This window comes from Perissodus microlepis, chromosome 17, assembly GCF_051167445.1.
Source record: "Perissodus microlepis isolate ML-2025 ecotype Zambia chromosome 17, ASM5116744v1, whole genome shotgun sequence".
In the NCBI taxonomy this organism is placed as follows: domain Eukaryota; kingdom Metazoa; phylum Chordata; class Actinopteri; order Cichliformes; family Cichlidae; genus Perissodus; species Perissodus microlepis.
Window position 1 is genome coordinate 14,179,519 of NC_140477.1, and position 13,182 is coordinate 14,192,700.

General features: G+C 40.9%; 1 protein-coding gene across 2 annotated transcripts in view; it reads left to right on the forward strand.

Annotated features, from left to right (window-relative positions):
• Positions 1-26: 26 nt before the first annotated feature.
• Positions 27-13,182, forward strand: part of lhfpl3 (LHFPL tetraspan subfamily member 3) — a 56,120-nt gene continuing 42,964 nt past the window's right edge. For both annotated transcript variants that reach the window (XR_014797307.1, XM_084909528.1), the window contains exon 1: positions 27-904. Coding sequence is in view for 1 of the 2 variants with exons in the window: in XM_084909528.1 (XP_084765654.1) it covers positions 469-904 (436 nt within the window). In the remaining variant the exon portion in view is untranslated. The remainder of the gene's footprint in view (positions 905-13,182) is intronic.

A 13,182-nucleotide genomic window follows, 5' to 3' on the forward strand; every position in this document is an offset into this window, starting at 1 on the left:
TATCCTCCAACTCTAATTCAATAGGAGCTCAGCTGCGCTGTTGGTCTGTCGGCGTCGAGAACAGGCTGACCATTTCAGGGAGAGCCGTGCACACAGCTGAGACGGTTTATCGGAACAGCGGATACGATTCAGGCAGAGACATTTTAACATAACCTACACATGAAGGCAAATATGGAAGAAATCTCCTAAATTTTGGATTCCCAGAGCTCGTCTTTTTTTCTCCCTGGAGCGCACGTCTTGATTCTGCCGACTAATGAGTGAAAAGCAAAAAGAAATCAAACACCGACCTTGCCACGGATGAGAGCGTAGTGATGCTGTGATAACTGTGACTGAACAGACAGTGGGAAAAAAAAATCCGCGAGCAGCGACAGGGAGAAGTTGTGCGGGATATTGTGGTCAGATGAGGCAGATGTTAGTTTGCTGAGGAGGTTGATAGATCCCGAGGACCGCGCAGACCACCCTCACATTATGGTCCCCGGGGCCCCCAGCACGACCACCACCATGCTCCCCGCATCCGAGGCTGCCAAGATCTACCAGACCAACTACGTGCGCAACTCCCGCGCCATCGGCGTCCTATGGGCCATCTTCACCATCCTCTTCGCCATCGTCAACGTGGTGTGCTTCATCCAGCCGTACTGGATCGGGGATGGCGTGGATACGCCGCAGGCGGGCTACTTCGGTCTGTTCCACTACTGCATTGGGAACGGGCTGTCCCGGGACTTGACCTGTCAGGGCAGCTTCACCGAGTTCAGCAGCATCCCCTCCGGTGCGTTCAAAGCTGCCTCTTTCTTCATCGGCATGTCCATGGCGCTGGTGCTCACCTGCATCACCTGCTTCGCGCTCTTCTTCTTCTGTAGCACCGGCACCGTGTACAAGATCTGCGGCTGGATGCAGCTGGCTGCAGGTAAGAGGCATGACTACAGGTGGAAGTTTGGAAAGATGGCTTGTAGGGGAGCTCTGGGGGTGAGTGAGAAGAGTCCAGTGAGCAAAATGTTATAACCTAAAACTGTTTAAAGGCACAGATTTTACCCTCATCTCCCAGTCAGGGTGTGGACTTGTATAGTTTTTGGCACAAAACATCTGTACATTGTTTTAAGGCACCAACAAATTCAGAGGTTGGAGTGCTTTTTCACTTCAAAAACAACAGTAAAAACATGTAGTTTACATCAAATTACAGATGTAAATTAGTTGACCCTGAACTGTAAAACAGAAAAAAAAATGATCACAATGTGCAACAGGTTAAGCCACTGAGCCCAAATTGAGTAGATTTTGTCTGATGAGACCTTTTGTCAGAGACTCTCTCTGGTTAATAAAGCCCTTGTAAAACATTATATAACTGTCTGTGGTGTAGGTGGGCTGGCAACAGCCTTGGAGAGACTAAATCTTCAGCTCCAAACATTGTACTAAACCCTCAAGAATGAAATAATGAAGGCATGCTAATATTTTCATTTTGCTTTCAGAGAACTCATTCCCCCTGAACCTGAAGCTGTGAATGAACTCTCTTCATACACAGACAGTGATTTTAAGTACAAAAATACAGATGGAAGATCTTAATATAAGCTTATATCTTCCTAGTTTCTTCCACTTCAATTCAATATATCGTTGATTTTATAACTTCTCAGTGTTTCATGGTGTGCTTAAACATAAACTGGAAAACGCAAATTCTTCTTTTGCTCATTTAATGACACAGGGAAGGTTTTATCTTCAATCCCAGCCAGGACGTTAAATAATAAGAAAACAAAAACTCACACAAAGAAATGTAATGATGTATAGTACTGAGTGAGCTGTTTCCTCCCGCCTTTAATTATTTTTTAGTTCTTCTCCTCTTTGCAGAGAGTTCCATCCAAAACAAACTATTTCTGTACATACAGGAGCAGAGAGTTTAATAGTGAAATCGTTTCTTATTTTACCCCTTTCATTTATCACAGATGTGTTTTCTGTACATTTTATTGTTTTTCTGTTTTCTGTTTATTTGGATCCCCTTTAGATTTATATCTCCCAAGAGTCCTTATTAAAGTCACAATAGAATACAAGCAGGATACAGCTGTGGCTCAGAGGGTATGTTGGTGACTCAATCCCTGACTCTTCCAGCCCGCATGTTGACGTATCCTTGGGCAAGATACTGAACCCTGATACATCCGTGTGTATGAATGTTAGAAAGCGCTTAGAGTGAAGGATGAGACATGTAGCAGAGTGTAGTAGAGAGTAGAAAGACACTCTATAAGTACCACTCCATTTACCATCCTACATACAAACACCACCTCCTATACCCGGTGCTAAAATACTGCACACATACCAAGTGTTTTAAAATAAAGTATTTTTCATATACATGTGAATGAGAAACATTTACTCCAGTGAAGCATGTACCCCGTGGCCATTTTTCCCTCCCATGCCAACTTTAGGCCAAGAGACAATAAAGCAAGAATCAAGCGTTATTACTATAATTATCTTATGATTTGTTCACAGCTTGCTGACACTGATTTGTGATAACAGTAAGAGATTTTATTTATATGACACCTTTTAAAACACATTTACAAATTTACATTGTTGGGATAGGCCTGGCAGAACCCTGGCTGGGTATCTCAGGCTGTATCCTTCCATATAAGGTGTCAGAAGATCTGAGATACACTTAGTTTGTGAGCCCACAGTGGGCTTTAAAACCCATCAATCAAATCTTAAAATCAATCATCAAATGAAAAGGTAACTACTGAAGAGAAGCTAAAACATGACTGATGTGCTCTCTGGCTGCTGCATTTTGGACAAGCTGTAGTTTTGTGTAGATGTTTTTGTGTATAAGGACTTAATAACGGTCTACAAGAGAAAACAGAGCATGACTGGACAACTGAACTGATATTCATATTCCAATTGAGGTGGCTGTCAAGATATGACACCCAGGTTTTTACAGTGTTGGCCCAAATTCATGGACAAAGAGCCCAGATGTGCTGTAATACTTCTGTTAGCAGCATTGTGGCCAATTAATGAAGCGCTTACTGAAAGTCCATTTTAGTTTAGACAATTTTAAATGTGTGGGCTTATCAAAGCGCAGCATGTCTTTGGACTGCAGCTTCCTCCCTCAGTCCAAATGCATACTTCTAAGGTTAATTGGTGATTCTATTGTTTTCTGTGTGATGGGCCTGTGACTGGTGACCTGTCTAGCTACCCCATGGCGCTTAGCTAAATAAGCAGCTAAGGAAATAGATGGTCTATTCCTACCTTGTTCATTTTCTGAAAGCATTTAAGATGATTTACTGAGTTCTTCTTAAGAAGAACGTTTCTCTGACATTGTACTAGGGAGTTGGCAGATTAAACACTGGCTAATGTCCAATCTGACTGCTTCTGGACATTTGCATTCTTATGCAAACCTCAGCTAGGATATCTGGAAAAGTTCAGGGCTGCAGTGTATTTTTGAAATGAACATTCACCAAGGACAGCATCGAAAGAAACAGCAGAGGTATAAGAGCTGTGTAAACTGAGCTTCTAGAGTGGTAGTCTGTAGGCGCTATACACTGAGCTTTACAGGCTCGTGTCTACAGCTGTGTGCTGTCACCTTTGAGCGGTGCTAAAAGTATGTCGAACCACTGGTAATGTGGGCTACTGCTGTTCATGTTTGCTGGTCTACTATGTTAACCTCTGCTGTGAAAAAGACAGCAGTCCTCTACAGAGAACATCTTCATTAAAAGCAATTAAAGCTTTCCACTGCATGCATGCTTTCTATCTACATTTTCCTCTTTGTGATAAACTTTCCTGTCACCAACTTTTCAACTGGTCTATGTGAACCTGGAATCTTTGAGATTAGGTTCATGCTTTTGGGTTTTTGGAGAAATGCAAATAAAGTGCATCTCCTTAGGCTGTGTTGGTTGAAGGTTTCTTGAATATCGTCATGTCCATATTGCTTGAGATTTGTCCACCATAATGGATGCTACACAACCGCCGAACGTCAGGGAGAAATGTGCATACCCTGACTGGTTGGGTTTCTGGGGGCTGCTCGTTGCCAGAAACAGAGTGCTGCACCACAAACCTCCTTGTGATTGATTCGGTCACTAGCAGATTGCCTGTTGTATGCATGGAGGACGCTGACTTGCTAAATACTAACCGAGGGGCTGTAAAATTTGGAAAAGTGTGACTCAAACCTCAAACAGAGAACTCTTTTGTTTTGTGTCACACTTTGCAGACAACTTCCATTAGTCCATGAAAACTACCAACAACTGCACCAATATGCTAGCGATCAAAGCAATCGAAAGGAGGTTTTGAACAACCACTCGCACGATACACATTTTTTTCTAGTGAAAAATCCAGTTTCCAGATGGTTGTGGACCAGTTTTCTAGACCTGTGTGTCACCGATGCCCCATTCACATGACCCTGGATTATCATACTTCCAAAATGGGGAATAAGTTAGCAGTTTCATGGCTGCAGTACCTCAAAAGCTAACAAGCTAAGTAAATGGGTAATAACACAGGACCATAAATCCTGTTCTAGACCACAGTTCACCAGGTACTGTGATTTTACCTGATATTTTAACCAAGTTTACTAGATCCGTGTCACACAGTGTGGCTTGCAATAATTTTAGTGCTGAATATTGCTGAAGTCTCACATTAGTTGATCTTATTTCATATTCATCTAAGGATTGTCACAGACCCAGAAAGCAGACTCAGGGAGGAGTTTATGCCTTTCAAGTGTTTATTTATAAGTTGGTGAAAAAGTAAAGAGAGACAGCGTTAATAATACCTCAGTTTGGGTGACTATAGCTCAGAAGGTAGAGCAGGTCCTCTACTAATTGGAAGGTTGGTGGTTCCATTCTCTTATGCTCCAGTCTACATTCCAAACATCCTTGGCCAAGATAACAGATGATTCACTAGGGCATGTGACTGGTAACTGAAAACAGAAGAGGGACCAGGGTTAACAGGTGAATAGGAACACTAATCACCGGTAACAGGGTTGTCACAAGCTCCATTTGGCAATCTGACGAGGAACTGAGGCAACCTCCGGCCCTTAAATACCAACACATGATGACTGAATCCAGGACAGGTGTGGAAAGGACAACCAGAGGGCAGGGATATCTCAGTAGGTAGAGTGGTGGCCCCATGATCGGAAGGTCGGGGGTTCGACTCCACTGAACGGCTACCCTGAGGTACCCCTGAGCAAGGTACTGTCCCTATACACTGCTCCCCGGGCGCTGCATTGGTGGCTGCCCACTGCTTCACTGGGTGAATGGGTTAAATGCAGAGGAACTATTTCCCTATGGGGACTAACACACACACTTTACTTACTTTACTTTACAGATAGGAGACTCTGCCCACACCTAATGCCAACCCCACCTCTTCACCTGTGACTAAATAGCAGAATTAAAACACAAGCACAGATCCTCAATCTGGTGCACCACAACACTCACCCTGTTAATCAGTCACATCATGAGTCAACCTCTGACAGTTTAGGCGAATGTAGCCTCGAGCAGACGAGAAACATCTGCAGGGGTCCACTAAACCTGCTTGTCTTTTTGGGTTCATTTTCAAGCTTGTAGCCTTTGTCCTCAGCTGACAGTTTTTAATTTATCCAATTTGGATACAACATTTTCACCACATATAGAACAAGTTCTCCAATAAACCTGTAAACCGGCTTTGATGTGCAGGATAGAAGGAGCTCCCTTTTAAAGTCTTTTGATATTTGTTTGCCTCAGCTTGTGATTTTTGTGTAAAAATGCAAACATAAATCTATCTAAATAAGTCAGATGGACGTATGGAAGCTCATTTGTATTCTCGTAAAGATTGGTTTAAGGTCAACAGTCCCAACTGGGAACAAAAAAGAAGAATATAGCCGATATCTTCCATTTGTCTTTCACTTGACCTTGACTCAACATTGACTAGAGAGAGCGGTGGAAGAAAGAAGCAGCTACATGACTCATTGAGCTTTAATTTGATCCAGAAATAAGAGATTTCATTTCATTTCTTGAGAAAATGAACGGCGCTGCACAAATTTACACCCCCGCAGCGAAACATATAATAAGTAATGACTGATAAAGACAGCGATTCTGCGCCGAGTCTCTGGCTCAGAAACGTTTGTGTATATAAATAATCTGCCAGCATCGCATCATGCACCTTTATAAATGCTTGCAGCAAAACACTGCTTGTTCTCAAATGGGAATTAAATGTCATAACCAATAACAATCACATTAAACTGCACTCCTGCTTTCTGCCTACAGAATATGCCCACACATTTGGGGTTCAAGTCTGCTGGCCACCCGGCCAAACAATAAATACCTAATCATTTATAAGTGGCAGAGGTTAGCAGAACCACTGGCCAGCTGTTGGCCTACTCCCAGCACAATGTTCCCTTTTCATCTAAAAATCCCCGAAGCTCTAGCAGCTGTGAGTTGGATTATCTCGGAGACAAAGCACAATGATGAGCTCAATCACGAGCCATTCCTAATGAGGAGCAGTTGGTATCTTTGTGGTGTTTTACTCACAGATCAAAGCTGCTTCTTATTCCTCTGAGCCACGTCGGCCTTCCTCGGGTTTCCCACCAAGTCAGGAGAACAGAGAGTTTTTGCGCTCGCTAATGATTATTTTCATGGCTAATGACTGATCGTAAAATGTCAGAAAAGAGTTTGGCAATCTTCTAAGCTCACCAAGTCAGTTACATTGTTGTCGCACCGTAAGGCAAATAGTAGGGACGCACTAATGTCCTGGGAAGCCATTTCCAGAGAACAAACTACTATACACTGAGCTGACAACATGCTGACAGTTTCTTAAACTTTCCGTGTTTTTTTGTTACGTATGTAAAATAGTAGTCTGTAAAATGCTAAATTTAATGTAATCTTATAACCACTGATTATTTTACTAAATAAACCTGTAATTTTATATATGTCAATTGCATTTTAATCAGAATTATTGCTTCATATTTTCTGAGGGTGAAGAATCTTTTTATTTTTGAGTTCTCTGAAAAATCACCATTCCTGGAAGATCTCTCAGGTAGCAGGAGGGTTTGGAGTCTTTGTCTTTCACTGATAAGATTCAGTAAGAAATGTAGATTTCTTCTTCGTCTGTTTTTTAAAATAAGAATTTATTGATCTGTAAACATTAATAAATAATAATCCTAACATGTCTTAATGACAGAGCATCACGGCTTGTTGTATGGCAGGCAGGAGTTTGAACCCACACGCGGGACTTGGAAACAAGAGATATAAAACTCTAAAACGACTTTATTGCTGATAAATAACAAAGAAAAACAAGCCTGTTACAAATAATCTGAAACTATAACACTTTTGGAGAAACACGCAAAAGATACAGCCATGAGAGAGGACACAACAAAGCAGAGAACAAAAGCAGAGAGTTTAAATACACAAGAGGAGATGAGGTCAGAGTGGAGACGCCTGGAGAAAACAGCTGAACAGAATCTAACTTATGACAAATAAGCAAAACTGAACATAATGCACGAGACGAGGGGATATCAAAATAAAACAGGAAGTAACACAAGAACAGAAACACAGACTTGACACAAAGACAGAAAGGAAAACCTTCAAATAGGGTAAACTTTATTAATGTAGCGGGTCTTTATTAATGTCCTGCTGACCAAAGCACTTGAAGCACACACACTCATACAATCCTTTGATTACTGAACTCCAGAACAATGCTTTTTTCCTGTTGTACACACCCACACCGCTGGTTTTCCAGTAGACATGTCCATGCTTGTGATTGGTCAGAAGCTTCAAACTCATGCCCCTTCCTGTGAAAGTGCTTGTAGCTAAACTGATAAACCCTGGATTGACTTACCAAGCTCTTAGTGTGATTCCTGATGCTCATTAAATGAAGCTAAATAATGGAAAGATATCCTGGTTATGATGAATTTGGTCCAAAAAATATACTGAGTCCTAGAAAGTAAAATAAAACAGGAAACCACACAAAAAGAAGTCACAGAGAATGAGTGGATGATCCAACAACAGTAAAGACAAGACTTTATGTATACAACTACATACATACACAAAACATACATATATATACAGAAGGCAGAAATAAAGCACAGGAGGAGACAAGTAAGGTGGGGTAGGCACAACTGCAAAGAATCAGCAAAAACAATGAAGAAATCAGAATGTAGGCAACGTCATTAAATAGAAATAACGAGCAAGAGGCAGCTAGCATGTAGACAGAATGTAATAACGATACGAAAAAAAAGAGAAACTCAAGACAAAATGAAACCAAAACTCAGCAAATCCTATACAAGGACCTTAAACGATGATCGCTGGTACTCATCTGATCTGAAGACCTCCATACAGACATCTGAATGGAGTGAATCAACACTTCTCTCACCTTTCCTCCTCAATGTCATTTTCAAGTCCCAACAAGTCCATATGTAGAACCAGCCACTAAAAGATCTCTTGGCAGCTTGGATACACAATCTCGAGGAGCTTCCTCTGTCTGATCCCATCAGGATTGTAAAAAAAATACATATATTCCCTGTCAGATGCCATTTCAGGTGGTCTGAAGCTGCTGTGATAGGCTGTCAAAGACAGCACATACTGCTCAGAGGCTTCTTTCCAATAATGGGATCTCTTGAATGTTTGATGAGTATTGGCTTCTGGTGCATCAAGATTTCTGAAAGATATGCCAGGAATAATGATGATCTCTTTAATGATGAGATATCCTTTTTTTGATATGAAACAGAACACAGCTTTGATGGTCATCTTTTGCATTTCTTTGTACAGTAGTTAATCGGGTCCTCCATTTTCTCTCTTCTGCTACTAGATTAAAAAAAAAAAATCACAGCTTAAAGGTCAAAGAGGTCAAAGATGAGACTGTTTTGATGATGGAGATTTACTTTCTAAGTGGTGTAATTTTGGCTTATGGGGTGTGACAGGCTGTTTATAATAAAAACACATTAATAAAGGTGACGATTGGCTCTTTTTCCAATTACTTCTTATGTTTCCTACATTATTTATTCCCATCTTTGTTCTGAGAAAATAAAAACATTTTCACAATGAAAAATAACTCTTTTTAAAAAGCTTTTCAGCTCTTCAACACAATATATTTGAGTATTTAGCCCAAATTTAGTACAAAATCAATGCTGCACAACTGATAAATACCAGTAATCTGCCAGTTTATTTATAGTCTTTTACGCTATATGAGCTTTTCTCACGTCTTTGGATTTAAAAAAAAAAACAGCAGGGTCTCTTTACTGGACACTTTATGGAGTCATATATTTGATTTACTTAAATTTATGACTGCAGACTAAATTTGTTGGTAGACACACTTCATGGCCATCGCTGAGGGTAGGAATGTAGACACACTAAGCTCTCTCTTTACCACAACAAACCAGTACAGCATCACTACAACTGCAGACCTCCTCATGCTGAAGGGATTTTTATTCGTGAGTGATCCTATATACTATACTGGTCTTAGCAAATTATCTTGGGTGAGCCTCAGCCTCACCCAGAAAAGGTTACCTGGGCTCCACCTTACAGACAGGCCTGGGGGAAGGGCTTGTTGGCAAGTGGTTGTGTCCTGGTGTAAGCCTTTGGAGCCTTGTTCAGCCCAAAATAGCCACACAGGTTCACTCTCCTGTGGCCTCTCCATCTCCAGGAGGAGCCAAAGGGGTCTGATGGTTTGTGGATCAGAGTGATGGTAGTGATGACAAAATATATAAGGATTATCATTAATTATCAGAGCAGAAAGTGTCTCTGATGCCATTTAAACCTGACATCATGTAAACAAAATCCTCTGGACGTCACATACAGTGACAGGCTCTGTGAGTATTGTACTGGATGTCTGCGTGATCCCAACGCATCATTAAGAGACTTGTTTTCTCTGGTAATTTGTCGCCCATCTGCTGTTTTTTTGCTCACTTCATACTTTGTGTTTCAGAGGAATTAAAGAGATTGTAAACTGCCACTTTAGTTGCCATTAATAAATCCATTAGTTACAACTTATAAACTTTTAAACGCATGCCTTATTATAAACTGGCACCGATGATGCAAGCAGGCTGAAGTGAGCATGCTCAGTGCGGAGCAGCAGGCACACAGCTCTTGATAAGACGATGCACATCGATGCTCAATAACCTGGATGGGCTCCAGAGCTCTGATGGCCATCTGGATCCCACACAAATGCACATACATGAACACTGCCTTTGGCATGAGCAGCTGCTTGCTTTTCTGTGACTATAAGTCCATAAAAATCCATAGAATCAGAGGTGGGTTACTCAAAGTGCTGCTGAAGCATTTCCAACCCAGCATCCATTTCCTGGTTGCCTGACCAGCAGCTCCCTGTGCAGTAAGTGGCTCTCCTCATGGTGCTCTCTGCGTACTAAGTGGTCCTCTAGAGAGTGGAGCTGGCATTCAGAGGTAGCAATAAAAGGTCCATTTGGTAGCTGAAGGTTTATTGATCCAAATGTTGCTTTCCAGAACAACAGGAAGCAGCGCTGTAACAGGACACAGCTGCCACTACACGCATGGCCTTTTTGATGGCTCTTCAGTTACGTGTTAGCGTGAGTGACAGAGAGACTCAGTGTGAGTCGTGCACGCTCTGGTTGCCTTGTGCTTCATGCATGATAACAGTTTGATACAGCTCCTGACTGACTGATATTATTATGTGAATGCTCGCTGTGCTGCGTGGCATTCAAATTTACACCTCCTCAGAAAGATGTCACCGTCACATTGTGTTTAGGAAAGGAGAGGCAAAGATAGGCGGTTAGACAGCCTCACCACGACAGCGGAGGAGGAGGAGGCCAGATAATGAGAAAAGATCCAGGAAACGTCTGGAAGATGAAATCTATCGATTAAAATGCCACTTGTGTGCTTCCTGTCCATGTGTTATAATAATCCAATTAGAGTCATTGTACCTCATTGTTTATTTTCTAATCTAAACCTTTAATTCTCATATGCCTTGAGCAGAAGTCTAAGCAGAGGTGCCCAGACCTCCACCAATCAGATGAGAGATGTGATCTGTCCAACATGTTCTGGATCAGCCCCAGTTCAAGGTCCTTGCGAGATTTGAAGTTCCTTAGCCCCGTAAAGCCAAGTGTATCATATTTGATGCATGAGTTTTTGTGATTTTTTCAAACTTCTAAAAAAACAAAATAAATTACACAATACGTTTTTAAGCAATAAATTAAAGAACAAGCCTGATGTAGCAAATGTGATACAAACTCATGCACGAAAATTGATATTGACTTACCTTTTCTTTTTTTCGTCAGAAGGTTCAATAAACACTCCATTAAATAGCAATAATAATAACAATAATAACAATAATAATAAATAAACACTCCAGTTTCAAATCTTGAATTTTCTGTAATAAATTGGTTTTTAACAAATATTACATTAAGTTTAAAAAATCTCTACAGAGATGTTTTTGTTTACATGCATAAAGTGTAACAACTCCCTTGAAATTAATCAGATATTGTAGTTAAAAATAATTTACCACACTTCTCTCATAAAAGGTTCATGTTAACTTCACATTTTGCCTCTAAAATATTAACAGGAAATCACGCAGACGTAACTTTTGCATGTGATATGTCGCTACATACAACTGCCTCAGTAATTGTTCTCCTTTCAGTAGCAAAGTGCTAAATTAAAATATGTATTATCAATAAATTGTGCACTTGTATGCACAAACACATCTGTGTCTTGTGGTCAGTTGGTGGCACAGATAATTGAAAGCATCAGAAAAGTAACGATGAAATCCAAATATGCAAAAATGCAATGTCCATTTCTGACATTATTGAGTATTGCACATGAGCTGTGTATTTCTTTGTTTGTAGGTCCAAAGATGAGCATAAAATGGTTGGTTTTGCATATTGTAGATGTTCAAATTTCCATTTTTCGCTGAACACTTCAAGCATTTACTCGTCTTGTGTCCTGTGTGTGAATCCTTTGTGCCGCTCGGCACATTTCCATATTTCCATATTAATTTCTGGAAAATGTTATTCTGTTGTTTGCCTTACAACTGGGACGAAAGTACATTTATGTTTGCTGCAAAAATTGCACAACCCACATACAACCCAAGGCGATGTGCACATTTTTAGAAACTTCTACATTTGATTTGTCTTTTTCTTTTTTACTTATTCCGGGTTTTTTTTTTCTTTTTTGTTTTTTGCACACTATCCGTTTCAGCACAGATTTATACGCCTACACTGCTTTTCAAAGTGCATGTTGTTGGGGCATTTAAAAAAGACGAGACTGTTGAAACGGGAAGGCAGTGGAGGAAAAATCTTCAGGACAATCTTCAGATGTGAAAATGGTCAAAGACAGCTACTTGTGGCTAATTTTAGCACCAAAAAAAGTGCCACCAGATGGATCATTCTAATTTTATTGTTCTGTTTATTTATTCTCTGGAGAAGGTATAACCCCTTAATTTAATCTGTGCATGTGTGCATGTGCACTCCAAAATAAATCCAAGTGCTAATGAGACTAATGACTGCTCAATCTTTATCCTCTCATCCATATAATGAATTACTGGAAGAGTCTGAGAGGCTTTAAAGTGATGTAACATGACCACATGTGAAAACGCGCGCACACACAGAGGGAAGAGTCCATTAGCAGAAAGGAGTGAATGAGGCTTTCACCTGAAGGTGTTTAGATGAAACCCTCTGCTCTGCCGTCTTCTCCTCTACCCCCTCTAAAGTGCTCAGCTGCTCCTCCCCGCCCGCCTGCCCTAGAGGTGCTGCCTGGAACAGAAAACATTTCATTTTTAAGCTCAGAGAGGTCACAGAGGTTGGACGGTTGGCGGCTAGAGTACAAAAAAAATGCCAAAGAAGCATAAAGTGAAAGAGAAACAGTGCCGCAGTGTGTATCAACCGAATTAAAAGGCTGCCAAGTCAGCTGGAAGTCTCAGAGATTTTGGATTCCCACTACAGACCCGTTTCGAGTCTGTGGATTAAGAAAGTGGATCGCCTCCTTCAGCTGATGAGGATTTTAAAGAGACAGTAATCAACCTGTAAAATCTGTGTTTACAGCCTCACACACGTGTTACCTTAACAGACATAAAATAGTCCTACTTTGAAAACTGAAATACAAACACAGAGGACAGCGATGGCTCAGTTTAAACGTTTCAGCTTGTGGAGCGCTTTTTATACAGCGGCTTCAACTCAAGGTTAAAACAGCAAGCATTTCTAATAATACACTAAAGTGCTGTTTTACTTTGAATTTGTTGTGCTCACTTGCGTCCCGAGCTCCTCTGTAATCTCAGATGGTTAAGTGT